The sequence below is a fragment of the Kwoniella europaea genome, chromosome 1, assembly GCF_036810445.1.
Source record: "Kwoniella europaea PYCC6329 chromosome 1, complete sequence".
Classification (NCBI taxonomy): Eukaryota; Fungi; Basidiomycota; class Tremellomycetes; order Tremellales; family Cryptococcaceae; genus Kwoniella; species Kwoniella europaea.
The window spans coordinates 13,752,955-13,780,952 of NC_089487.1; the positions used below are offsets into that span (position 1 = coordinate 13,752,955).

A 27,998-nucleotide genomic window follows, 5' to 3' on the forward strand; every position below is an offset into this window, starting at 1 on the left:
TTTCACATTTAGCAGCACTTTACGCGATCGTGCTATTGTATTTAAGAGGAGCGGCCTAGTGTTGAGATAGAATAACATATTCTGAAATCAGTATACTGTCTATGTATCAAAGGGAAAGGGTATGCATTGGATGATGATCGATGAAATTTTGGGATTCTGATGGTCGATCATACTCACAGTATTGATCAGAGCGTTATTCGATTTACCTCCTGGTAAATAGTGAGGATCTGTACCGAACATGTTATATGGGAAACCAATATCGAATGGAACCGCATTGGTAAGTTTATTGACTTGTTCCGGTGTCAACTGGATCTTAAGTGCCTAAATAGAAATTAAACAATAATTGTGGTTAGTCGATGATGATTATCATATAGGATGTCAGATATCGTACAAGAAAGGACAACAACGTTGGATTGTGATTTTTACAAGGAATGAATTGGATTGGAACTGAAAGTAAAGAGAGTCGAGACTAACTTCGATGTTGGATTTCAAATTTTCGATACTAGTTCCTCCGATGATTGGATAACAATCTGTGACTACATGTCTAACCCATGCGAGAGCGACTATAAGATACATATCAAGGAAGATCAGCACCAGCCAGCAGCCAGGTGCAGCTTGCATTGCAGAAAAACTTACCGTTAGGCAATTTGACATCACTGCCCAATTCGTCTGCTACCTCCTTCAGCGCCTCGGCAGCCTTGACTTGTTCAGGAGTAGGTTCCATGCCTGCTCGAAGGGTACCGGCTTTCTTTCGCTCTTCGATCTCCTGGGGAGTCTTGAATTTACCTCCTCCAAGAGCGTTCCAGGGGGCTAGAAGTCATCGATGCTTCAGTCGACTATGCTACTTCTCTGTTTTTGAGGGAGATGCCTTGTTGTACTCACCAATGCTCATTCCATTCGCTCTGGCCATAGGAATGATATCCCTTTCTAAATCCCTTTGAGCCAAACTCCAAGCGCCTTGATAAACGACGAATTGAGATAATCCGTGATTTCTCGCATACTCGTTCGCTTGAGATACCACCCAGGCTAATTTAGAGATATAATATACCTTTGTTTAGCTTCTGGTCTTGGGATAGCAAGTTGATGTCGATGTTGAGGAGGGACTTACCTGGAGTATCAGATATACCGAGATACAAGACTTTGCCTGATTTGACCAGGTCATTTAATGACTGCATGAGTTCAGGGATAGAGGTCGAGTAATCCCACCAGTGGACATAGAGGATATCGATGTACGACGTTCGAAGCTTCTTCAAAGAGGAATCGACCTGATAGATTGCCAGAATGAATCCAAATTAATGTCCGTAGCTCTGAAGGGATGATAGATTGGGAAGGTACTCACAGTCAATCGTAAATTCTTCTTAGCATTACCAACATAGTTGGCTCCGATACCTTGGAATCTACCTTCTTTACGATCCAATGGGAAAGTAGTGTATTTACTGGTAAATGCACAAGAAAAACCAGGTCAGTAATTCTGCACATTTTCTGTTCGAAATGAAAGATGAGAGATGTTCGGGAAAAAAACCAGATTGACATGACTCACGTAGCTAACACGATCTCATCCCTTATACCTCTTTTCTCCATCCATTCACCAATGATAATCTCAGATTGCTCGTCTATACAAATCAGAACACATTGTTCAGTTTACTTTCCGCCGAATATCTATATATCATGTAAAATTAGTATTATTGTTTAAGACTCACCTTGATAGTTGTTGGAAGTATCAATGAAATTACCCCCAGCTTTATAAAAGTAATCAAGGAACTCCTCAGACTTATTATAATCTAATCCACCACCCATGAATCCCTTCCATTGATCTCCTATGGACATTGCCCCGAGACATAAGGGTGATACCCGGACTGAATATGAAACACAACCGTAAGTTAGTCTTATCAGCTGGCTTAGAGGTGTGGTATGTTATATGGTAGACATACCACCGGCAGTAGGGGCTAATAACCTGTATCGACCCAATTCCGTCTTTGGCTCAGGAGCAGGTGGGAAGATACCCAGGAAGTCTACAATACAGATTACATCAATTTTCTGCCAATTGTCGATTGTTCAATTGAGAGGGCAAGAGGAAGACTCACCTTTCCTCTCATCACTTGATGAAGGCGTGTAGTCTTTGGAGGAGATCGTGAATGGTATTTGAGGCATATTGGTACGTTTGCTTTAGTGTTGAAAGTGGGAATCGCACAATATTTGATCAAGTGGAAAGATGAGAGTAGAAGCAACAGCTCAGTCGCAAATATATATATTCATATAACGTTCTCCGCTGTCCACGTAGTACTTCTCTAAGCTTATGCACACTTCGTCATCACTCCGAGTACTTTTGTATGTACGTTTCTCGTCGTTATCGTTATCGTCATCGTCATTGGCGGTGAAGAGTGGAGGGCAAAGTGGAGGATGTGGAGGAGGAATGTGGAGGGTCCCAAGGAGTCTGTATACTGACTGGTTTTGAAGAAAAGTATGCCACAGAACAGCACGAGTTGAGTAGCGCAATCTACACTGATGATCAGCATATATGCTGGGATGCCCCTATGCTTTGCGAGCGAGCGATGGTCTGTGAACGATATTCGCAGGGAAAGCTTGGGCGATCTCGAGTCACCGATGCAGGTGAGATCGCTGTTGGCAAGGAGAATCTTGGTATGACAACAGGGCTTTAATCAGTTTGTCTATGATGCGGTCCTCTGCTTCTCCTGTAACACATATATGGAGATTGCTCATGATTCAAAAACATCTCTGATACATTCTTCGGTCTGATGTTCAACATCGGATGTCAAATGTCAAAAAGCCACCAGGCTGACTCCCGGTATCATCGTTATCTCATCAAACCATCTTTATTATGGATACTCAACAAACTTGAAATGAGCGGCCTATACATACATGTAAAGAGAAGATTAGCACTAGATAACAGATCAGATATCATCAACTTACAGTGTTGAGTAATGCATTATTGGGAGCACCACCAGGTAAATAGTGCGGATCCTTGCCGAAGGCGGTGTATGGGAATCCCCAATCGAACGGAGCGGCATTATTGAGCTTGTTCATTTGTTCGGGACTGAGCTGAATTTTGAGAGCCTAATACACCATACATAACTCAGTCTAAAATTGCTTGTGTGAGAAAATAGGGCACCAAGATATTCTCACATCAATGTTTGATTTTAGATAATCGATACTCGTACCCCCCACAATCGGATAACAATAAGCCATAGTTTGTCTTGCCCATGCCAGAGCAACTATTGCAGGACTTCAGTTAGCCTAAACTTTCAGTCTGTGAAAGATGACAACCTCACCACTAGTCAACTTGGTATTGCCCCCAATCTCCTCAGCAACCTCTTGTAAGGCCTTAGAGATCTTAATTTCATTATCTGACGGTTCCATACCAGCTCTGAATTTACCTTCTTTTCGACGTTTCTCATTCTCTTCGAGAGTTTTGAATCGTCCTTGACCAAGTACAGCATAGGGTGCTACATACAGTACAGTACAGTGCACGACATAGAGTGTAAAAATTTGATATGCTTTATGCGGAAGATGAGGCCAACTTACCGACACTCATTCCGTTGGCACGACACATTGGAATAATATCCCTTTCCATATCTCTTTTAGAGAGGTTCCAAGATCCTTGATAGACTACGAATTGAGCGAGACCATGTTGACGGGCATAACAGTTCGCTTCGGATACGATCCATGCTGTTTAATGGTGAAGTATCAGTATTCCATTTTCCGTTCTTGAACAATGTCATATGATATAGTACCGAGATTGACTTACCTGGACAATCGGAAATACCAAGATACAGAACTTTCCTCTCCCTCACTAAGTCATTGAGCGATTGCATCACCTCTGGAATTGAGGTGGTGTAATCCCACCAATGTACGTATAAAATGTCGATGTAGGTGGTACGAAGCTTCTTCAATGAATCTTCAATCTACATTACAAAGGCGAAACATTCAGTACCAGTCCAATGTCGAACAACCTAAAGTATCGCTCGGTTGTGAGGTTGTACCAACTTACGTTTAGATGAAGGGATTTTTTAGCATTGCCAACGTAGTTCGCTCCGATACCCTTGAATCTACCTTCCTTACGATCGAGGTTGTAGGTTGTATATTTGCTATGAACCAGATGAGGGTATCAGCGACAAAGCGGATTTTTCGGTAGGATTGGATTGTTATGATGACTGACGTAGCAATAACCATCTCATCTCTTATACCTCTGGATTCCATCCATTCACCAACAATCATCTCGGATTGCTCATCTATGGAACCGAAGCAGTATCGGAATTGGAGCGTAGGTATCAGCTACAGTATCACCTTTACAGTAGAAGTCCATGATGGAACAATCAGGAACTGAGAAAGTACGTGAGCCGAGATAAGCAACCTACCTTGATAGAAATTAGCAGTATCAATGAAATTACCTCCCGCCTCATAGAAATAATCCAAGAACTTGGCGGATTCTTCGTAGTTCAATGAACTACCCATGAATCCTTGCCATTGATCTCCTAGTGACATCGCACCAAGACACAGAGGCGATACTCGAACTGAATCACGTAAGTTGATACAAACATTAGTTGACTGCCTCTCTTATTGCCACTTTGGTGCGACTCGAATCACTTACCTCCTGCTGTTGGAGATAGGAGGCGATATCTACCCAACTCAGTAGGTGGTTCGGGGGCAGGTGGGAATATACCTGGGAAATCTACCGAAACAACGAGGTATCATCGATCAGCTGGGAATCTCGGACGAGTCCTAGCTTACCTTTTCTTTCTTCCCCGGAAGAGGGGGTATAGTCTTTTGCAGATGCTAAAAGTTGAGTGCGTACCATCGTTTTGTTTTGCTCTTGGGGGTTCGATAAATGATCTGTTGTTAGAGGGAAACATCAGAATGATGCCATAAGGAGGTGTTACTCATATACCTGCTCAAGCATAGCTTATCGCCTATATCTCAGTCTGATAGACTAGGTAGATAAGAGAGACGAGTTGAGGGGTGGAGGTGAAGAGGTGGAGGGATGTGGAGGGAGGAACGTTGGAGATGCAATGCAGGTATCTTCTCGCGCACAATGTATGATGAGGTGGAGGAGAGGATGGGCATGTAGGGGAAGGAAGGCACGGTGAGACGGAAGGTCGACGTGGTCTTCAGCTTCATGCGTTGGTGTGTACTAAGAGCCGTGCTTTGATCGATGACGGTCGCGAGTTTGATGATCATGGCATGGACCTAGTCAGCGTCTGTGAACCGGCAAACTCATCTATCCGAAAAAGTTAGTGACAGTTTCGTGATCAAAGCATCTCGGATGAGATGCAACCAGATCCAATCCGCTTTGGGATGGTTGCATAGTCATGGCAGAGGACATAACAATTGATGATGATCACCACAACTACCTTCGACCTCGAGCCTCTCTCATCCTCCTACTCGTAGGTGATCGAGAGGAGCCGTCGCATATTTATATATGCCTTCCATTTACGTGGATGATTCGTTTTGACCGAACTTCCGATGGGTGTGGCACTTTTATGTTCCTGTTGTCTCTTGTGTCTCCTCCAATCGCTCTCTACCTATCTCATCGTCATTTCCATTACAGATTGTCATCATTGATATTTTGATTCGCATACAGAAGTACCACAAAATATAGCTGGAATCATACACCATGTCATTATCACGCTCCTTACTCCAACAATCAGCCCGACCATTCGCTGCGATCAGATCGATACATACTTCCCGTGCAGTATTCAACAAACCTGACGCTTTCACCACACCCGTCCCAACTGCTCAGCCAGGTCAGAATGCAGCTGCAGAATTCGATTTTGCAGGTTTACCCCAGGTAGAAACTGTATCAGGAGCTCCCAGTATGTTATGTATCTTATATGTTGCCAATAAGATCCTGGTAGCTGACCCCATTTTTGACTATTCCTTATCCCCCATCGTTTACTTTCACCTCAACACTGTTATCTCATTTGTGTACTATAGCCGAGATGCAATATCGTTCCGTGCGAATTTACCGACCCACCAAATCGACCATGCAGTCCGCCAAGGGAAAGACAAAGAGATGGTTATTGGATTGGGACGTGTTACAAGGTGCCGGTAGATGGGAGAACCCCCTGATGGGTTGGGCAGCATCAGCAGATTACATGCAAGGAACGTCGTTGGCTTTCCCATCAAAGGAAGCTGCTGTCAGATATGCGGAGAAACAAGGTTGGCCATATAAGATTGACGAGCCGAAGAAGGTTGTGGTGCCTCCTAAGAACTATGGTGAGTGATGTGTGGTTGTGTGTGTTTTGGAGGGGAGAATACTGGATGTGTGATAGGAGGAAGTGCGATGGGTAACGGACGGACCAGATTAGAAAAAGATTTATTAGGTAGAGTGCTGGGAGCATCTGATGGTGATATCCTGGAGCTTCATCACTTGGACGCATGGAGGCCGAGGTTCGATCGACAAACTGGTACCGGAGTGTAGCTGCATCAATGGATAATTGGCTACCTCGTAACATTCGCGTGAAGTGATCGCTAACATACTTGTCTTTCTTTCAGCCAACAACTACGTCCACGTCCCCGGCAAGCTTAGAATCCACCACACCAAATAGATAACACCTATCGATAGATACATCCTTACGTTCTGAGATCTCAATCAGATCTGGGAATCCATTGTAATGCATTATTCTTTCCTGATCGGATCGCATCATCTCAACCTCCTTTCTGATCTCGTTATGCTGGATATCGAAAGGAAGCTCGACAAATTGTTCTTGGTACAGACAGTTAACTTCACCTTCACGCTAAAATGCCATCCATGTCTCGGTTCAACCAATGTTTGGGATTTGCTGATCATTCTGTGACCTCATAATGCTGTCACACTCACATCAATCAACTCCCACCCTTGCTCATACCTTTCAACTGGTGGACTGTCAGATCTTGTATACTACAACAAAAATATGGCGTACTCAGCGATCCTTTTTGACTATCAATGAAAGGATGAACAAAGATTGATCGTATGGGCGGTAGGTATAAATATAACAATGTATCAAGTAGATGAACATGACTGACTCTTTCTTGTTTCCTCCTCATTGTATTTTGTTAATATACTAGATAACGTATCTTTGGTAAATCAATACTGAATATCATAACCAAAATTACCGCTCCTCAGGAAATAAACACTAACACACATAAACAAATAAGAATTAAACTATCAACTACATACTGTTATATAAGCTTAAAGAAGATGTTAGCATTGACTCACAGTAAGTGTTCTATAGAACAATCACGATCTAAGTCTGTGATAAGCTGAATGACATCTTCGATTTGTGCAGGTTTCGTCCTCCTCGGTATGGTACAACTCGCTCTGGGAGCGGTTGTCCCCTATTCCCATACTCGTCGAGGAGGTAGTGCAGTCCAACTTTGGAATGCTGACGCTCCATCCAAAGATGATTTCACCAAAGGTAAGTCTACCACTCCTCCCTCAAAACCTGAAGAAGTACTTTATGAGATTCGTGAATCAGGTTGATGCTTTTTGTTTTCTGGTTTGTTCAATTTAGATCCTTCATATGACAACGATTCAGGTATAAAAGTATCACTTCTATCTCTTATACTGAATTCCAATTCTGAATGGGCCAAAGACCACATCAAGCCATCAGGCGAACAAGCCCTAACGGATAAAGCGACTTTTACGATATACGATAATGGAGAGAAAAAAGATGTGGAAGTTTCTACTGATGAGGTCAAAGATGCTTTTGACGTTGATTACGTCCAGGCTAATTGGTAAGTCGAATCAAATGACTCTCTTTTATAAGGATGTAAACGCTTATACTATTATATATTATGCTATTGCGAACGATAGGTGGTGGCTTGGGATGGAATATGCTTTGGTCAAGACAATCACAAATGGTGAAAATGATTTATCGATTGAGCAAGGTGATCCTGAAGATATCTTAAAGTGGTTAACGGGCAAGAAGACTAAGAAATTGACTGATCTGTCTGATAAGGATTATCGTGAGTCGCCTCAAACTTTACTTACATGTTTTGATTCCATTTCATTGAGGGGGGTGAAAGGGGATTCGAAAATTGATATTGATCTGATCTGCGTTTGGTTCATTGTCCAGTACAAAATCTCAAGAGGAAGATCGTCATTCTATCAACCGGAGAAAACGATGTTGATCAACATGATGACGCAGCAGAAGTGATCAAATATAGAGTAGTGACTAATGTCGATGGTGAAGGATCTGATGTCAATTCTACAACGTAAGTACGAGTCAACCACAGAACCCAAGATGACTTTTGTTCTGATGCCTTATGGTTGTTTTATCGGAATACGACAGAGTGGACACATTACAGATGGGCGATCCGTACTGGGTAGGAACGTTGAACGAAAAACTGAAGGAGCTCAAGGACGAATATGGTACTGTCATTGTCTTAGAGGATTGAGAGGACAACGATAGGTTTGTTCACAGTACACGATAATCTGTCATAGTGCTGTTGTACATGTAACTTTCATTACAGACAAATAATATCATCGATGTTATTATTCACTACGTCATAACATGCATGGACAATTGACATACCCAGCGTTAATTTATTGTACCCTTGTAAAACTTGTCTTGCATGCTTAGCCCTGGTGGATATGGTTGCTTTCCCTCCCATCCCTTGAGATCTGACTGTACTGGCCATCCCAAGTCGTAGGCAGGCAATATCGATTCCGACTTGAAACTCCGATATCACCATGGCTCGTCAAGGTTTGCTCGGCGTCAGGATATTCAATGATCATTGGCATGTCTATGTCTGAATCTACTGATAAATACGGATTAGGATTTGCTGTCCAGTTATTGGTGTTCTGTCCCAACAGATACGAATGCTCATACATAGAGAGAGGATGGGCTTTGGGATCGTTCATATTTTGGAGATAATCCTGTCCTGGCCGGGTAGAAACCATCTGATCCGAAAAGACCAAATGAGAATGATATCCTTCATTCTCGAATATGATATTGCCGTCGGGCCATCGATTATGTCCTATGTCATCTTGCGAAACGTAATACATCGGGTCTGCGTTTAATTCAGAGTAGCCCAGCTGAGTAAAGCTCGGAGTTTTGGTACCAATTGCGCTGTGGTTGGATTCTATTTGAACATACGACAGAGGATCGATCTCTTGGTCGTGAGAGGCGTGTAGTGTTTTTGGGAGAAGGTCCGCTGGCCAAAGTATGGCAGGTCTGTTCATTTCAGCTGTACCATCCGGGACAAGAGTGGATCGCACAGGATGAGAATCTTCAATGCGTTTATCAGCTCTTTCGTCCTGTGTATAAGTACCCAAACTATCATCTTGTCGTGACTTCTTTATCCTGGCCATATAACTTTCTTTATTCTCACGATAATACTGCATCCATCTCGCTCCATTCCCATACGTCCCACGATAAACAACCTGAAAGTCATCCATCATCATCTTCAGATAATCATCGTGGGCAGTCTTGCTGTCGGTGGTGTATGATAAAGCATGAATCAAGTTTTCGCTCTATCACAAACAAATTTTTCGTCAGCCTTTCCCCCTATTGAGCGTTCGTGCGCATTTAATCGTAACGTATGAATTCGAGCTTGGATTGGACTGACACATTTCGAACAAGTTGTATTTCCTCCTGATACCTCATAAGTCTTAAATACGTCCGTACGACACCTTACTGGTTCACTTGTGGTGTTATCTGGTAGTTTCTGTTCTCCAAAGTTACCTTGTGGATCTTTGTGATCTCCTCTCGGACAGGTACAGGAGATTGGTTTGCGACGAGCGGGAGTAGAGGAATTTGATAGTGTCTTCTTGCTTGGCATGATCAGTCTCAATGTGGAAGGTAGAGTCAGTAAGCAGTGTGGTGAATATCATCTCATTGATGTTCGTACACCCAGTCATCCAGTATATGGGGAGATGATCGTGGATGATGTCGTATCAGATGTGTCAATCAGGTCTTCCATCTAGAAGCACATTCTCCTTTGTATCCAATCCTGATCAGTACTTCTCTTACCCTTCCGAGGAGGTTGGTGACGTATGGATGCAGGGTAGTTACCAATACTGTATGTATCCTATGAAAGAGCCATGTATCCTATGAAAATACTGTATGTATCCTATGAAGAGCCGTTGAACTGAAGGTGAACACCACAATCACTAGAGTCACTCGAGCCTCCACTTGACCTGACCTCTTTCAACCATTCCTTCGTATCCTCATCTTCACTTGAGGCTTCACTACCATTTACCTCAACAATACATCAAGGCAGCATATCAATATGGGTAAGGCCGCACCCCAAATTACTATCCATTGACTGATGGTCTATCGGGCATTGTATAGGCCTACTCACGATAATAAGGAAGAATAAAGCGAAATCAAAGGAAATTAGAATCCTCTTCTTGTGAGTATGTCTACATCTCTACCTCCACTTTGATTTGGTATTGGTGTCAAAGGGAACATGTACAAACTGATGAAAATACTTGTACTCGTAGGGGACTGGATAATGCAGGAAAGACAACGATATTGAAGAAATTGAATGATGAGAATATATCAGATATCAGTCCTACATTGGGATTTAACATAAAGACGTTAATAAGGGATGGGTGAGTAACCACTCTTCTACTCTGATATTCGTAATCATGCTGATAGCTGATGCTCGTGCTCCATTGATGAATAGATATACATTGAACATTTGTAAGAGACTGTCTTCCTATCTTACAAGCAAATATGTAAGAATTAGACGGAAGATAAGTGAGCTGAGACTGCACGATGATGAACGTAGGGGACGTAGGAGGACAGCGTACTCTCCGTCCATATTGGAGAAATTACTTTGAATCTACAGACGCGGTAGTTTGGGTAGTAGATTCTTCAGATAGGATGAGGATGGATGATTGTCAGAGCGAACTTAAAGGTTTGTTAAAGGAAGAAGTGAGTTTCAGACTTAATCTTAGTCTCTATTCATCACCTTTGGGTTTTACCCAAGCATCATTGGACAAAAGGAATATAGCTGATGTGTGGTGACCGTTGCGACCACGTAGAGATTGGCAGGTGCAACATTACTTGTTTTTGCGAATAAACAGGATTTGCAAGGATCGATGAGCTTGGAAGAAATACGAGATGTAAGTCGATTTTACCCAAATTCACGCAATCATTTTCGGTCTATTATGTATATATGTCATGTGCATTCATGGACGATCGATATCTCTAGTATGATGCTGATTGATGTGTTATATCTAGGCTCTTGACCTCAAGTCGATAATATCACACCGATGGATCGTTCATCCATGTTCAGCATATACGGGAAAAGGCTTGGAGAAAGGTATGAATTGGTTGATCAACGAAGTAGCAGGCAGGTTATATTGGAGTGGTATACTATCTACAACAACCAGTACGAATCAAGGTGGTGCCATATCATAGGTGGGACCAGGCTCCTGAGCCTCAGCGTTTTACCAAACCAAAAAATACCTCTTCATCTTGTAGGACACAACATAATATACCCTGCACCGAGGACTATACCCCATATAACAATGTATGCATGACAAGTTGATGTGTTGTTGGTTGTTTGTTTGTTCGTATAATCCCTATTCCGATTCAGACATAAATGAGATAATGCAAGGTATATACTATGAGCTGATGCGATTGATGACAAATGTTTAATGAGATCCTCTCCAACCCGATTGTAAATGTAACTGTAACTGTAACCTATCCTAATGTCCCTCATGTCCCTCATATCAATACTGAAATCCGTGGTCCGACGAAGAAACCACTGTTTCCTTAGAAATCTACTCGTCTTCGTAAAATCTCTAATCGTTTCTGCGGACTATCGTCATTCCACTTCTCTATACCATCACTTCGAGTGAGAGTCGGAAGACCGAATTGCTCGATGACAAATGACGCGGATACTGTACCGTAGAGTAATGCTAAATTCGTTTGTTATATATGATCAGCTTTTGTCTCAACTGTTTCGTATTTGGAACAGAAGGGACATACCTTCATATGGATCATTATTCGTCAAACTCAGTCCTGCACAATAACCGCCCAAGAAGGAGTTCCCAGCTGGACATAAACTTCACCATCAGCCTGATGAATCATTTTCAGGGGTAATGCGGCAAAACTTACCACCAGTAACATCCTTGACTTTCGATTTGCTCTCTCCCTCTTGGAAGTAGGCAGGACACCATTTCAACCCTTTGTCTTTCGTACCCACACATGAACCCAATTTACCACATCTTACAATCATGATTCCCTTACCATTCTTCCCTATTCCAACGGTATAGATAAAATGCTTGATGACTTCTTCTACAGTGGTACGGAGTCGAGGATCGGTGATTTTCATAGGTGATATGCCAAGTATGGAGAAGATCTCTTCGTGATTAGGTCTACAAATACAATCAACAACCATCAATCATTAGAAATTCAACATGATATAGTCATACAAAGTTTAAATGGGGGGATTTAGACTTACGATAAAACTTCAATAAACGGTACGATCTTTTCCAACCATTCTTTCTGTCCTGGATGGCATGAAGGTGGAGTAGGTTCAAATACTATCTTCGGTTCCCAGATAGCATTGATTTCCGAATTACCATTTGACCTTTTCTGCTTGAGAGACTTCATTTCGTCCAATAATCCAGAGACGTCTTCAGGTGACCAAGGTGGACTTATATGCAGATATTGTGCTCCACAAAGAGGAGAAGCCAATAATTGCTTCATCGTTCGATGAGGAGCTTTGACAACGTGTTGAAAGCTATCATGCCACCATCAGCAAATATACTTTCCCCCGTTATGTATCAGAGCTTAGACTTACAATCTGACATCACCTTCATACCGTATTCTCGCTCTAGTCATCTTCGTCCCTTTACCCCTATTCCATACCCATATATCTTCCCCTAACGCATTAAGCTTATCCTCCGCTTCTTTTGGAACATCCGACTCCTCCTCTTCTGGCGCTCTATCCACCAAGGTACGTAACTTATCAGGTGTCACCCATAATCTGGCACCTACAAGAGCATAAAGCCCTCCACCACCTAACATCTCATAGACCTCATCTGCATTTGGGATCGGGACATCATCGAGGGATAATTGCGGTGTGGAGGGTCCAGCAGAAGGTACAGGTGAGGTCTTGGGAGTGACCAAGTTCGAAAGGCTCGGGACAGCGATGGGCAGAAAAAAAGATTTCGTCTGTGGTTGAGGAATAGTAGACGTAGAACTAGATGGAGTGTCGGTATTGGGTGTAGGCGGTGTAGGTAAGCCTGTTGTTCCTTTTGCAAGAGCGGTCAAATTTGATGAAGCTTCAGGTTCAGGTTCGACATCTAGAATAGGACGAGGTGGCGAATCGAAGGCGTCGATCAAAACCGTTCCTAGTTAATTTAACATACACAATCAGTCCAAATATCTGACATACCAATGAATGAGATTGAAAGGCTTACCTATAGAAGCGAATATAGGTGGGGAGAGAGTAGATGCACCTGATTCTGAAGAACTTTGGAGTTTGGGACTCGAAGGTCCAGCTTGAGCGGGGTCCATGTGATCGTAAGATCGGATATTACTGTTACTGGTATGATATATTTTTTGTAGTTGATGAAGAAATGCGGAATTTAGAGATTGATGTATTCTTCGATTTGAATGGCATTGACTACTATTTCCAAAATGGGGAGTTGCCTTACTGACGAGGTATTCAACTTATTGTTATATACACAAATTGTGGTGAAGATTCGTTGAAATCGATGGTTGATTATCCTTTGTACGATGATTCATGCTCTGCTCTGATACAGGACAAGATGCGATGCCAAGGGCAGGAGATAGGATGAAAAGAAGTAGCACAAGGGTCGGAAGTTCAATACGTGTCTCGGATTGTGGTGGGAAGTTCAAGTTGCTTTGATGTGATGCAGTATAATGGAACTATCACAATCACACAAACTGGACAACGTGGTGCGGTTTGTGTGTTGAATTGGAAGTCGAAAGGATGGGAGGATGATAGGAATATCGGATGTTGTTGGATTGAATTGAAATTGTCGGAACGGCTCGACGGAATATACACAAAACAATGTCGAAAGTCGAGCGTCTAGAATTTGATGTTCGATAAATTTGATGATCCCATGCGTGTTGGTGATAGAGAAGGATGACTACTTCTTATTTGATGGTGATGGTGTTGAGGATGGTCGTACCGGAAGCAATATGGATCGAGGGCGCAAACGAGCGACTAACCACGACTTTGATGATCTTGACTTCCTTTGGATGGGTTTGTTGATGATGGTGATGCTGATGATTGTCCACCTCCCTTTTGCAGATGGAGCTTGTGTGAGTTGACCGCGAGCAGACCTTGAAGTCGATCTCAAGTACTGTCGACGAGCGATGAGATCGATCCCTCGTTTCGCAAATGTCCTTGAAAAGGACAAAGCAGTTCAAATTAAACAATCGATAACTGTCTACAGTATGGTGTTTGTCCAACTATGTATCCTCGTATGGGTTATTGTTGAGGGAGGAAGATGATCAACTCGTCTGACACCTTTTGCAAAATTGAACTTGATTATAGGACTTTTCGGTCTTCGATCTTTTATGGTGATCTTTGGTATTTCGGATTTAATTGTTAATTTGATGTCAAGGGCGATCAAAGCTTTAGCGCTTCGGGAAAAGGGTTCCCACTATACCAACAAACGTGGAACGTGGAGACAGTCGATAGTCGATAGTCGATGTTTGTTTGATGTTTGGAATGGCGCTAACTCCCAAGGAATGTAGGGTGAGTTTAATGGGTAAATTGTACTTCTGTTGTCGTCAGGGCGTTTTGGTGCCTACTTGATTTGTATCATATATGGATGTCTGTCGGATTAATTCCCCAATCCAATCCAACCCAAGTCGCGTTGCCGCATAAACACCAAAATGGAATGAAGAAACTGTATGTATGTTGTCAATTGGATTGAACTGGAGGGGATATTCGATTTTGATTCTGGTTTCTCTTGGGACTAGACTAAGATTACCGGTAACTTCGTTCGAAATTACCGTATAAGCCGCCGCAGTGCGTATGACGGGACGGACAAAGAAAGCCACCGTATCGATATATCCAGACGAACCACAGTGAGGTATGTATTCGTCTTCGTGTGAGTTTGAGTTGGGCAGTCCAGACTTGTTCTTCTGAGGGGTTGATGTATGGCTGGTTCGGGTATTTTTAATTGTTCTGTCTATCGGGAATATTAAAGAGTTTACAGGCTTCGGGTTCAGTCAAGCGGGATCTCAACTCGGTTCCTTAGGCTATGAATCTGACTGTTGGCCTGAGCGAGCTCTGCTCATGAGCAAGAAGGATGACGCGTTCGTATTTAGTCTGTAGGACTGCAAGACGAAAGTTTTACGGTGAACTGAGAACCATACTCGAGTAAGCTGAGATTTAATTTGATTTCATCGCTTACAAGTGGAGAGGAGGAAATGAGGCTGAGTGCCTGAATGGATGATGAAGATCCTGAGGCGTTGAAGAGCATCTACTCTACTGTAGCGTGTATTTCGGGGTTACTCTACTCGGCTTGATTGGTACCTTCATCTCCGATCGTGCTGCTGTACATACAAGTATAAATGAACACATGTTCTGCCTTCCCCAACCAACCTGAACTAAAGTGAGTGCTGGACCGCCTAAAATTCGATTGGTTCGTATGCCCAGCAAAGTTATTTCTTAGCTTACCGCTTTTATCGGGATTTGTACTGCATGCGTATTGATGCAATTGCCGAAATAGAATCACCCGATCGGACTGAGACTTTGCATGGAAGGTATACACAACAACATGGGTCTCGATCAGTCTGGTTCTGATATACCCTGCTAAGCGTGCGTTTGTACCAGTACTGGTTATAGCAGATGCTACTGTTGACGGAGTCAAGATGCGTATGCGACGGGGAAACGAGCTCAATAGGTCTTCCGCAAATGACCGATTGGGGGAGGGGAGGAAGTATATGCCGTACCTGTACCGTCGTCTTGGGTATAGACTGACATATACCATGTACAGTACACTGAAGCAGGTCACCAGATGATGGAAGCGAGGAGATATAAGGTAGCGAATAAGAGGGGGAGAGGAGAAAGTTAGGAGGAACAAAGGTACGTTTTTCTCTTCCTCGTCTCGATGTGCAACTTTGAAGCTTGTTTCCAAATCAGGTACAAGACAATTGAGACTGCTGGCATGTACGTGTATGAATACAATCCTTCATCCATACACTTTATGCTGTCTTCTCCACGTGAGATCTCATTTCTGTCCTACCACGTATATCTATATACATATATATACACTGTGTATTTTCATAAAAGCGCTTACGATCGTGATCACGGTATGCCATGCAGAAAGATATCGCATTTCATGAGTAGAGATGACTGATTGATTGACTGCATTTTCAATGGTCAGGGCACTTTTGTCATGTACGGGATGGGCTGATCTTTTAGCTTTGTTTCATATTTTTCACTCTCTCCCCCTTTTTGATTTTTTGGCAGGTGACAAACCTTCCATACCTCGCTACGAATTTGGGCTTGATCAGTCAAAGAGGAAGGAGATAAGAGCCTGGATGACTCCGAATAAGTCATGAGTAAGCTTTCACATATGCCATTTGAATATCTGAATTGATTTTCTTTGTGATGAAGAGAACCCGAACGGGGGGTGAGGAGAAATTACGGTATGGAAGTAAATTTAACGTTAATCTTTTCTTTCTGTCTTACGAGTCAAAACTCTTATCTCGATTGGATTTCAGAGGTTTTTCAGGTACAACTGCACTACTGCCCGTAGTAGTAGTAGCCTTTTTCTTATTGTTCTAATTCAGATTGATATATCCATACCTGATTTTTAGTGTCCTCTTACTCTTTCTTTGCGATACATTTTGTCTGGTTACTACATACTTGTACTTCGCATTCCTGCTATTCTCGCTACGAGATCAAAGTGGTATTAGCGTAGATAGAAACGCCATATTCATCTACTTGTGTATAAACCCTTCAACCCTTCAATCTTGCCCTTTTCTTACCAATACTTAGTATCGTACGGTACCACTCAAAATACAGACACCTGCCGACCGATCATCAAGCAACAGTCAAAGAGATACTATTCGGACGAAATCAGATGCGACTCTGTTTTTGTTGTTCTCTTGTCATAAATACCAGATCACCGCAGGATCTTAGAATAAATTGAAGATATCATAATTGTTAATCTGGAAAAGACCAACGAACGATAACTACCCACTGAGTTCGACTCCCTCGCCAAGAAGATCATTAGTACTTGAGTTCAGAAGTTTGAGATTTCAAGCATTCACAGATCGATCACGAAACGACAACATCACTACGCCCTCCTTGACGACCATCAATCAGTGAACGGTCCCGACTGAAACCGATCAAAGCAAAGCAACCAAACCAAACCAATATCATCGGCTGATCACGCATATCGAAGGACATAAGAACATAGAAGTACTTGAGTTTAGATAAAAGGTACCGATACGGACTATGTGAGTTGTCTTATCCCCCACTTTCATCATGATCTCTATCCTTTCAACGTCGTGTTCACCCACCTACCTGCCTTTGGAATGATCGTCCCCTCTTTTTTGATACTCTCTATTCTCGGCCTTGAGGGGGGAGAAGGGTGCCTGAGCCGCTTTGATCGTTTCATTCCTGTCATTTGATTTAACGCTTCGTCCCCTGTTTTGAACATATCTGTTCCTTTTTTTTTTCTATCTGATGGTGATGAGGTGATGAGGTTTGACCCCCAAACGAGGTACAGGTACAAGACCAGAACCATCCTGTGCATGCACATGTACTGTATGCTTCTTAGCTTGTATCTCCCGCGATGTAGACATCACACATGGCTTGATGCTTGATAGGTGGAGAGTGACTGTGCGTGGGAGCGGAGTAGGAGTGCCGGGGAAGGACACCACATCATTCATCATCATTTGCCATGATCAAACCCAAAACCTTGACGACCAAGGCGCATCATTCAATCAATGATCAATCATCAGTGGAAAACAAGTCGAACCATGTTGCTATGTTCGAGAGGAGAGAAAACAATATATATACCACCATCGATACCCACCTCTCTCTAGGTCGACTCCACCCACCTTTGAATTCATTCTCTCACTCCCACTAGTCTTCACTAGCTCGTATCCTCTTTTCGTTACTCCTTCATCTTGTTCTAGCTTCAATCTCGACATATACCCTTGTGGTTTGTCTATCCATTTCTTGTTGTGCCTGGTGTCATACTCGCAACCGTACACCAAACACTACTTTCATCATCGAGATAGTAGCTAACATCATCATCATTTCTCTTCTGGTTCTTCTTACTCTCGATTCATGTTCCCTCATCCAACACACGATACCGATCGAAACCAGACGACTGCCGAAAGATACTTGCTGGTCTCACCCAAGTCAGATAATTTCGACCATACTCATTTAACAATAAAAGAGAAGATGTTCAGTTCACTGAAGAACATCGAACCTAAGAAATGGTTCACGAGGGACTATTGGTACCTCGATACTCCACCTGCCTCTTACGCTACTCGAGATGGATGGTCCAATGCGGATGTAGACGTTGTGCCAGTCGATCAGAGAAATTGGAGAGCGTAAGTCAAACCCCCTCATACTGCTACCTTTTGATAACCATGAGCTGACGAGAGATTTTTAACAGAATTCATTACCTGTTCTTATGGCTGTCTGACGGTGCCAACGTCGGTACGATGCAACAAGCTGGATCCATCGTTGCTATGGGTCTCAGTTGGCGTGAGGCCTCTGCTGCTATGTGAGTGTTTCACCCTGACAACTCAACCCACTCACTGGGTCTGTGCATAACAAGGTGACGAGTGGCTGGCTGACAAAAGCATCAATCGTCCAGTGCCATCGGTAACATTATCATCGCTGCTGCTGTAGCATTGAACGGTACGATCGGATCGAGACATCACATCCCATTCTCCATTGCTTCAAGAGCGTCATTGGGTTTCTACTTCTCTTACTTCGCTGTGGTATCTCGTCTGGTTCTCGGTCTTATCTACTTCGGGTAGGTCAAGGTCATCATCAATGCTTCAAGATTGGATCATGCTGATCTGTGCTTCTTGTGTTTATCTAGTATCAACACTTTCATCGGTGCCTCATGTACTCTCATCTGCCTCGAAGCCATCTGGCCACAGCTCAAAACCTACCCCAACACCATCTCTGCATCTCAGGGCGTGACCAGTAACAAGATGATCGCTTACTTCGTTTTCTGGACCAGTGCGTGAACAGGTAACATAGATACCAGGGAATCTGCGCTGACGTTGCATATCTCCAGTCCAATTCCCTCTCGTCATGATCCACCCCAGAAAGATGAGATGGCTCTTCTTTGTCAAATCCATCGTTGCCATTATCGCTGCCTTTGCCACCCTCGGTTGGGCAGTTAACACAACTGGTGGATCTGGTCCAGTCTTCGCCAAACATAGTACTTTGACTGGATCCACTAGGTCCTGGGCTTGGGTTGCCGGTATCAACGTTGCTATCTCCGGTAAAACCACCTTGGCCATCAACATTGTATGTCTGATCTTCACCTATCATGGATTAATTATAGGACATATATACTGATGAAAGAGTGACACGCTCAGCCGGATCTTACTCGATACGCTAACAAGACATCCGCATCATATTGGCAACTCCTCTTCATCCCCATCGTATATTTCACTTTCTCTTTTATCGGTATCGTAATTGCTTCAGCCGGTCAAGCAATCTACGGTACTCTCTACTGGGATCCCACAATGATCATCGCTCAATGGACTTCCCGAGCTGGTGCATTCTTCGTTGCATTCGCTTTCGCACTCGCTACTCTCGGTACCAACATTTCCACCAACTCCATCGCCGCTTCTAACGATTTTGCGTTCATCGCTCCGAAATGGCTCAACATCCAACGAGGAGCATTCATCACTGCCATCATCGGTGGATGGGCAACATGTCCTTGGAAGATCCAACAATCCGCCAAAGCATTGACAACATTCTTATCTGGATATATCATTGTCTTGGCTCCTATCGTAGCTATCATGATTACGGATTACTGGGTAGTACGAAAAACCAAGTTCCACGTACCGATGTTATACCAAAATGATGGTATATACAAATATCAATATGGTACTAATTGGAGAGCATTGGTCACTCTGCTCATTGCTGTGCCAATCAATTTACCTGGTTTGATTAATGCCATCAATTCTAAAGTTGACATTGGCAATTACTCATTCTTCTGTAAGTTTTCCTTATCCCATATTTACCTTATCACAACAGTTGTGGATTGGGTCTGACGGTCCCTTTGAATCTGATATATAGACAAAGCATCATGGCTCACTTCTACAGCTATGGGGGCATCGATCTACCTCTTACTCTCTTTCATCTTCCCACCTACTTCCACATTGGTTGACAAAACTGTCGAATCGATGGATGAAGATTTCGCTTTGGCTGATTCACAAGCCTGGGAGACTGAACAGGATAAAGAAAAGAGAAGTTCGGGTGGTGGTGAATTACCTGGATCTTCAAGTTACCCAATAGTGGATAGAGTATAACATAAATAGGAAAACACGAATCAACAACGATTTTACGTGTGATATAGATTTGGAACAAAGAGGGAGACAAGCGCGGTATTGATTCTATCAGATAATGCAGAGTATGATTGTTTAGAAGGTAGAAGGTAGATGAATAAAACCACAAATGAATACCATGAGATGAAGGAGAAGGAGAAGTGGAGAGAGACATATGATCACTGAGTATAGATTTTTTGATTATACATATATAACGATTATCTCATAATTACTTTTTTCCTTTGATTTGGGCTTGGGAACATCATGCTACTGCTATCGCTATGCATATATTACATCTGTATCTGCATCTGCATCACTACATGTCATTCGTCGCCGCGATGTGAAAGGTAGCAGGCAGTCCTGTAGGAAGAGGTGCAACTAGCACTCGGCCCATGCCGTTAAGCGGTGACCGATAGTTCAGAGTGTCAGTTCACAACAAAAGATGATTTGTACCGGCAGCTTTGCAACATTATCATCATAGTTTGAACCACCTTCCATATTCCTTTCTTGATACGTGCAGGTCACCCCGATCACGTGTAACGACTAACAATCATATCTTCCAGAAGACTTGAAGTGGAACCAAGAGGATCAAGAGGAAGGCTATAGATACCATTCAATCTAAATTCACAATCAACGCTTTGACCGTCTGCTCTCTTCTCTCATCCCTTCGACATCGACAAAAACATCAACATACTTGTACAACCATCTCAGGTGTCTTTCAGATGCTTGGAGCTCGACTGAACCATACACATGAAGATACGATATCGATGATCATTTCCTCCAGTCGACTTTCAATATGAGTAATGTCAACGTAACGTTCCCTAGACCATCACCTTCAAGACCCAGCGTTGATGGGAACCCTAATACAGATGAGAACGAGGAGAACGAATCCGTAAGTACGATTTATACCACTTACAAGTGTATTAATGGATATCACAGCTGATGTGTTATGGTATGACTCGGTCAGATCGAAAGTATAGAGAACAAGTTAGGTATAGAGAGGAGAGTACAATATGGCGCAGAGAAGATGTTGGATGTGAGTGTTCATCACCTCACTTTGTAATATGTGCTGTTGTAGATACTGATCTGGTCTGTTGGTTTGTTTCTTTGTTGCGTTCCTAGGTAATTGAGAAGAAGGGAGGTGCAGACGGGGGTGATCAAGAGAAAGTGAAAGAGAATATAACGGCTCAGTTGGAAGCTGCCAATGAGAGGATAAAGGCGTTGGAACACAAGTTGGAGAAATTGAGAGGTGAGTGATATGTTCTTGACTTACGTATCTTCTGAATATATCTGATGAACTCGTCTTAAATCACATGAATCACTCATGATCGGATCATACCAATATTGATGAAATGTACGTAGGCACTCCTCAACGTACCCGGAGAAGACAGCAGCCCCGACTCAATGGTTATCCCTCAAATTCATCTTTGGGAACAGGTGGTGGAGGAGGGGGAGGGGGATATCAACCTTCACTCTCTTCCTCACTTTCATCCTCGTTGTTGGGAAGTACGGGTCCAAACGGTAGTGGAAGCGGCAGTGGTTCAGTCAGACCAAAACCACCAAGGTTTTATTCCAATTTGACCCCCGAGAAATCAGAAAGAGACAAAGAATTCTTTGAATATCCTCAATATCCACAAAGTAAAGGGACACCATCTACTGGTAGAAGACCAAGATCGAAATCTGCTGGTGAAGACGCCTTCAATCATAAGTATAGTTCTGGTTCGTACGATATAGCGGACGAAGGAATTGGGACATCTTGGAGATCGAAATCATCCAACTCAAGTATCCATGAAGATGTACATGACCAACGCATGAATCTTGATGGTAGAGGGGGAGATGGGAATGGTGTAGATGAGAATTTCGAAATTTTGTTGGATAATTCTCAAAGATCCATCAAGCGATTGAGAGAACTAGAAAGAGGGAAGGGGAAAGGTAAGGTAAAAGCAGCAGTGCAGGAGTCAAGGATGAGGGAGGTCGATGATGAACCGTATGATGTGATGATTTACCTGAGTGAGATATTCAAGGTGAATGAGGGGTTGAGAATGGTAATCGACATGGATGAGGTTATACAGTCGTAAGTGCACTTTGACTCATCTCATGACCTTACTATTCTCTTGACCTCTCCTTCTTTTGACTTCCTTTTCCCCTCCGTCAGGGTCGATTTTAGACTCTTCATATCGTCACTCAGATCAATGGGAAATCAGGCTGATCTTTTGACTCCTACGCATAGTGTGATCCCCTTCCTGGGTGATGTAGCCACTCCACGTCAGAGAGCTGCGGGGTATAGGTTGTTGAGATTCCTACTCACAAGGCAGGCTTGGGGAAAGATGATAGCAAGTGGTATGGAATGGTTGATAATACGGTGTGTGACCTCATCCGCTCACCTTCACAATGTAAACCCTATCTATACGTGAGGACTAAAGATATCCTTTCCTTTGCTTAGCACATTCACCCGCGACGCCAAAGCTGTCCACGAAAGGGAACAGGCCCTGCGACTACTCCGGGCAGTCATCGTCCTCCCTCCTCTACCACCTTCTCGTCCAGCTTCTTCACCGTTAACATCCAAAAGTAGGACGCGGTCGCATTCCCGCCAAGCTGAATTTGAGGCTCCGATACAGAAGTTGCTAGACGAAAGAGTACCACTCACTGACGGGCTAGTGAGAGCCATCGTGAGCGCCGCTGAGAATCCGGACGATGCTATGAGGACAGTCTGTATGGAAACGCTCGTCGAAATTGGTATGTCTCTCTTTCCACCTGTTCCATATGTGACAATCGGGGACACGCATTGATACTCGGTTGCCTATGGCCCATAGGTGTCCTGGATATACGTTGTCTTGTTCATTCCAATGCGTTCAGAACGGTCTTATTGGCATTCAAAGATGGACCTTCGGAATTGGGTCCAGCAATAACAGGTCTACTGCTGTACCTGGTAAATCAGCCGAGGACTCGGGAACTGCTCTTACCTGGTGGTGATCTCGAAGTAAGTCGGCGGTGATCCTTTCGAATGTATTCACGACCGCTTCCTGCCTTGAGTTTCATGCTGATGGACATTGTTATATTCCATAGGCTGTACTTGTGGGTCTGACTGAAGCATACGGGAAAATACCTACTCGACAACATGCTAGACATCTTGAGAACCTGCAGAATACAGTGAGGAATATAGGGATGTTACTTTCCTCTTGGTCTGGTGAGTCTCATTCGAATATTCTCTTACTCACATATAAAAGATGCATTGATCTAATCACCTCGACTTGGGTTAGGAGTACTGTATATGTGTATGGACGATTACAGAGCTGTCAAGAGTTTGATTAGTTCATTGCATGTACCCAATGCGGATATGAGGGTGAGTCATTTTGTGATCATTTAACTTGCAATTGTGACTAAACACTAGAATCTGACTACGTACGCTGAATATAGAACGCCTTAATGGATCTGCTATTTGTTTCGCTACGAATCAAATCTCCCACATGGACTAATGCATTTCTAGATGGTAAAAGACTGACTGGTAAGGACCATCTGTTTTTACATTATAGTCACCATCAGCTGATGAATAAGCTGTAGTGTACACTCGTACTCAGGAAGCTGCGACTCAGCAATTGGTGGATGACAGTATCGAAGAAGAAGACGCTCAAGGATTAACTTTGGTAGACCACTTTGTCGCTTTACTATTGACTGTGTTCCTGGAAGCTGGACTGCTAGAGGTGCGTAATGCGCGAATTATAGAGAATTCCCTGCATTGGATTTATGCTGATATCCTTTGATTGTTTGTCTACAGGCTCTGGTCGCTGTCATTGAAGAAGATAGCGGTCCCTTAAATCGGAAAGCGACTTTACTGTTGGGTGAAATCTTGCAGATGGCAAACAGGGTTTTACCATTGAGGTTTGCTGCTCAGCTGCAGGTAACTATCTCTATTATACATTCTCACCATCACTTGCCGAAACTGACGTCCACGCCATCTTCGTCAGTCTCTACCCCAACTGTTCTCTGAAGCTACCGATTTCAAGAATCCTGGAGAGAGAATGGCGGCGCTCTCAGCTCTGTCATCTATCGATAGTCTGAACAGAAATCAGAGTAAAGCTGGGAAGAAATCCGCCAGAGACAAAAACAGGTGCGTCCTAACCGGATACCTTTTGTACTCTATGCATCTGGTCTGACTGTGTTTCTCCGTAGTGCACTCGCATCTCAACAGGATCCATTGGAAAGAGGTCAAAGACAGGTGCAATCAGTGAAATTACGATTGGGATTACAGGTCGAGGATAAACAGTTCCAGCAGATGATCGTTGACTCAGGAGTGAGTCAAGACTGCCTTCCTATCGATGCAAATCATTCCGGAACGATAGAGCTGACTTCATTGTACTAGCTGTTGCTTCATCGCGATCATACTAAGTGGAACTACGAGATAATCGTTGATCTGATTGAAGGGCCTCTACTGAATCCGAAACGACTAGATGAAGCTATCAAAGCTACCAAATTCGTTAGAAGGCTGTTCTCTTTCTTCCATCCTTATAATTATAGGTTTGCCGATATCAAGCGGACTAGGGTGGGCCAGCTTCCGCATCCATAAACATCGTTGAGAAGGAGAAGAATTGATGCTAACGATTCAAATGGACTTGCGCAGCCAAATCATAAATGGGTGAAACTCGGTTGCTCACTCATATCGACCATGCTCAGTAGCCCTGAAGGTATCAAATACATCACTGAGGACAAATTGCTCAAACAGTTGTTGGATTGTTTCAATGAGCTCGATCAGGTGAGTTTTGGCATTCAACATGTACCGAACGAGGAAAGCTGATCTCAAGATTTCTACTTGCAGTATGTCGGTCAGCCAACTGCACAACCAATATTTGCTAGAGATCGCTTGGAGAATACTCTTACTTATGGTTATTTTGAGATGATTGGCACGCTTAGTAGACATCGTGAAGGAATGAAGTGAGTTAGACCCTCTTTCACGTGCATTAATTCATTTTGCTCATCTACTGTCTGAATTTAGGTTACTAGAAAAGTTCAAGTTTTTCACGTGCTTCTATCATCTCAGTGAACAGAGGAGCAGAGATGATATCATCCGGATCATCATTGAATGCTTTGATTATACTCTGTAAGCTTGACATTGACACAGTTCTACCGTCATGATGTGAACAAGCTTACCATTCCTTCAGTGATGCACATCCTCGAATTGTCCTTTCCAAAGCATTGACATCGAGTTATATGGTACGTCATCGTTGTAGAGGGCAGGTTCTGAATTGTACATGTAATAGGAAACGCGTCTTTTCGCCACACACCATCTAGGTCGGTTGATACAAGAACAACCAAACTTGCTAGACTGGGGCTTACAACTTATGATAACTCAACTTTACGATACGTCTATGGAAGTTTGCGATGTCGCTGTCATGTACTTAGAGGAGGCGTGTACGGATCCAAATAACCTCGAAAAGGTAGTTCAGCTTCGACCGACGTTGGAACATCTAGGTGATGTTGGACATCCTCTATTCATGAGGTGAGCTACTTTTGTCTTCTCACAGCCATCCTATAGGTTGATACTGACAGCTTCGATGGCACTTGACCAAAACCAGATTCGTATCGACCAGTGTAGGATTTCGATATCTCCATCAGGCTCAATACATCGAACGGGAACTTGAAAGCTGGCTTGTGGTGAGTTGAGTTTCGATGTGGTCTAAGTTACAGATCATTATACTGAATTTTATCGATCGTACAGGAACGGAATCTATTATATGTGATCGAAGCAGAGACTTTCGTATCTAAGACTATACGACCTTGGTCGACTGACACTGTCGAAGATTACTGGTGAGCTTTCTTCATAATCCAAATATCTGTCAGATCTCCCGTTGGGACTGCAAGCTGACCGCTTGGGCGGACTGTCAATAGGATATATGATGGACCTGCTCCGACACACTTTTTGGGCGAATTGACCAAGACACCGGAAGGTTGTCAATTGATCAAGGAGAAGGGGATCGTAGCTGAATTTGCCGAGATAGTGAGACTACATGGTATGGAAGCTATTGATCAGGGTGTTTTGACGAATCTCAAGAGCGTCCTATGGGCTTTGGTATGTTACCACTCCATTTAAACCATCCTTCGTATGTTGCCATTGTGTATCTTACCTTGGTTGTATTCATGCAGGGCAATATCGGATCTACAGAAGGTGGTCTACCTTTTCTGGAGGATGAGGAGATAATCGAAGACATCGTTGAAATCGCTGAACAGTCACCCATACTCACCTTAAGAGGGTTAGTCTATCGGCTGTCGTCCACAATCATACCGTTGAGAGATAGCTGATATACATATATGTCACGGGTAGAACATGTTTTTTCGTCATCGGCTTAATATCGATATCAAGGATGGGAGCTGAAATACTAGAAGAATTTGGTTGGATATCCACTAGAACACCTTTAGGGCATACTACTGGGTTATGCTTGCCTAATGACATTTCTCGATTCGTTCATGTAAGTTTATAATTTTTTAGACAACCCAAGTATTCCCACATTTTACTTTGATGCAATCATGACTCAGAGCTAACCCTTGGTCGTCTTGATGCTCTAGATCGATGTTTGGCAAAGACCTGATCACGAATCCACCTATCCATCTCTACCTAAACTGATAGGATTAGAAGCAGAAATCATGACTTCCATAGCCAACTTGTCTAACTACGTGTTAGCAGCGGGAGCAATGAATAACCTAAAGAAGTAAGCCATAACCCTTCCTCTGCATCTGATGCAGGGTCCAGAAATCTGACGCGACCCGTTGGCATTGTCCACCGTAGAATGCGGAATCGACATCCTCGATATTTCTCGTCAATCACGCTATTTCATCGAGCCCTTCGATCAGTGTCTACAAATCATTATCAAGCGCCTGTCCGACGATTCATTTTGGACCTGTTTGAAGTGAAATTGGATCCTGAGATTCTCACTCAGTTGGTCGGTGTTGAGAGTATGTCTTGGCGAATTAGGCATGATCCCCTCAATGATGATAAAGATCAAGATCTATTTGCCAGGCATACTACGACCACAAGCAGTGTCGATGGAGGTTCACCAACGGGTGATATCGAAAGACGAAGTAGATCCAGATCATCTCCTGGACCTTTAGGTTTGATACCTAAACCTAAGTCAAACGAGGGGAATCAAAATCAACATAGAGGAAGAGGTAAAACATTTAGTGGATCTAGCAATCATAGTAATGGGAATGGAAATGGGACGATATACGAGGAAAAAGATACTTCGACACCAACTACTGCAACTGCTAAAAATGGTAAATACGAATTTGAAAATATCCTTCCTCAGAAGGAAAAAGAAACAGAAGTTGTTAGTAGACCTCAGGAGATGATCAGACAAAATACGAATTCAAGTATAAGCCAAAGCCAGAGTCAAAGAAGTGTTAGTCTCAGCGCGAGCCATACTTCTGAATTGGACGATGAGGAGAGGGAAAGACAGAGACCAATCTCACAGGTTAAAGGGTTTGGAATACCTAGTTTGGCTCCTCCGATTGACGATCAGTGAT

At 43.2% G+C, this 27,998-nt stretch overlaps 8 protein-coding genes across 8 annotated transcripts; 5 read left to right on the plus strand and 3 right to left on the minus strand.

The window, feature by feature from the left end:
- Window positions 1-19: 19 nt before the first annotated feature.
- On the minus strand, window positions 20-2,151 carry V865_005244 (uncharacterized protein; the record flags this gene model as incomplete). The annotated part of the gene is made up of 11 exons (XM_066229017.1): window positions 20-55; window positions 178-321; window positions 475-563; window positions 637-810; window positions 883-1,026; window positions 1,109-1,265; window positions 1,340-1,436; window positions 1,541-1,613; window positions 1,701-1,856; window positions 1,932-2,012; window positions 2,085-2,151. 11 exons carry the CDS (start codon window positions 2,149-2,151, stop codon window positions 20-22), a joined length of 1,218 nt encoding a protein of 405 aa, XP_066085114.1.
- A 686-nt stretch (window positions 2,152-2,837) lies between these two features.
- Window positions 2,838-4,816, minus strand: V865_005245 (uncharacterized protein; the record flags this gene model as incomplete). The annotated part of the gene is made up of 11 exons (XM_066229018.1): window positions 2,838-2,870; window positions 2,932-3,075; window positions 3,145-3,233; window positions 3,291-3,464; window positions 3,544-3,687; window positions 3,767-3,923; window positions 4,010-4,106; window positions 4,178-4,250; window positions 4,377-4,532; window positions 4,610-4,690; window positions 4,750-4,816. 11 exons carry the CDS (start codon window positions 4,814-4,816, stop codon window positions 2,838-2,840), a joined length of 1,215 nt encoding a protein of 404 aa, XP_066085115.1.
- An 816-nt stretch (window positions 4,817-5,632) lies between these two features.
- Window positions 5,633-6,566, plus strand: V865_005246 (uncharacterized protein; the record flags this gene model as incomplete). Its single annotated transcript, XM_066229019.1, has 3 exons — window positions 5,633-5,831; window positions 5,953-6,234; window positions 6,514-6,566. The coding sequence occupies 3 exons, from the start codon at window positions 5,633-5,635 to the stop codon at window positions 6,564-6,566; spliced, it is 534 nt and encodes a 177-aa protein (XP_066085116.1).
- Window positions 6,567-7,198: 632 nt separating this feature from the next.
- Window positions 7,199-8,397, plus strand: V865_005247 (uncharacterized protein; the record flags this gene model as incomplete). The annotated part of the gene is made up of 6 exons (XM_066229020.1): window positions 7,199-7,217; window positions 7,287-7,415; window positions 7,512-7,734; window positions 7,814-7,965; window positions 8,076-8,214; window positions 8,292-8,397. 6 exons carry the CDS (start codon window positions 7,199-7,201, stop codon window positions 8,395-8,397), a joined length of 768 nt encoding a protein of 255 aa, XP_066085117.1.
- A 1,836-nt stretch (window positions 8,398-10,233) lies between these two features.
- On the plus strand, window positions 10,234-11,372 carry V865_005248 (uncharacterized protein; the record flags this gene model as incomplete). The annotated part of the gene is made up of 7 exons (XM_066229021.1): window positions 10,234-10,237; window positions 10,296-10,356; window positions 10,448-10,558; window positions 10,633-10,649; window positions 10,738-10,883; window positions 10,994-11,074; window positions 11,193-11,372. 7 exons carry the CDS (start codon window positions 10,234-10,236, stop codon window positions 11,370-11,372), a joined length of 600 nt encoding a protein of 199 aa, XP_066085118.1.
- A 357-nt stretch (window positions 11,373-11,729) lies between these two features.
- Window positions 11,730-13,481, minus strand: V865_005249 (uncharacterized protein; the record flags this gene model as incomplete). Its single annotated transcript, XM_066229022.1, has 6 exons — window positions 11,730-11,875; window positions 11,946-12,011; window positions 12,075-12,334; window positions 12,421-12,702; window positions 12,763-13,315; window positions 13,385-13,481. 6 exons carry the CDS (start codon window positions 13,479-13,481, stop codon window positions 11,730-11,732), a joined length of 1,404 nt encoding a protein of 467 aa, XP_066085119.1.
- Window positions 13,482-18,369: 4,888 nt separating this feature from the next.
- V865_005250 (uncharacterized protein) lies at window positions 18,370-20,471 on the plus strand (the record flags this gene model as incomplete). The annotated part of the gene is made up of 7 exons (XM_066229023.1): window positions 18,370-18,521; window positions 18,587-18,697; window positions 18,791-18,952; window positions 19,022-19,164; window positions 19,223-19,458; window positions 19,530-20,157; window positions 20,239-20,471. 7 exons carry the CDS (start codon window positions 18,370-18,372, stop codon window positions 20,469-20,471), a joined length of 1,665 nt encoding a protein of 554 aa, XP_066085120.1.
- An 811-nt stretch (window positions 20,472-21,282) lies between these two features.
- On the plus strand, window positions 21,283-27,997 carry V865_005251 (uncharacterized protein; the record flags this gene model as incomplete). Its single annotated transcript, XM_066229024.1, has 27 exons — window positions 21,283-21,378; window positions 21,454-21,522; window positions 21,609-21,735; window positions 21,849-22,560; window positions 22,717-22,848; window positions 22,930-23,222; window positions 23,300-23,466; window positions 23,553-23,673; window positions 23,747-23,829; window positions 23,904-23,991; window positions 24,048-24,187; window positions 24,262-24,384; window positions 24,452-24,594; window positions 24,657-24,777; window positions 24,847-25,026; window positions 25,105-25,236; window positions 25,300-25,415; window positions 25,477-25,581; window positions 25,643-25,694; window positions 25,742-25,980; window positions 26,057-26,135; window positions 26,200-26,288; window positions 26,370-26,550; window positions 26,625-26,731; window positions 26,803-26,947; window positions 27,045-27,187; window positions 27,265-27,997. The coding sequence occupies 27 exons, from the start codon at window positions 21,283-21,285 to the stop codon at window positions 27,995-27,997; spliced, it is 4,716 nt and encodes a 1,571-aa protein (XP_066085121.1).
- Between the last annotated feature and the right edge of the window lies 1 nt (window position 27,998).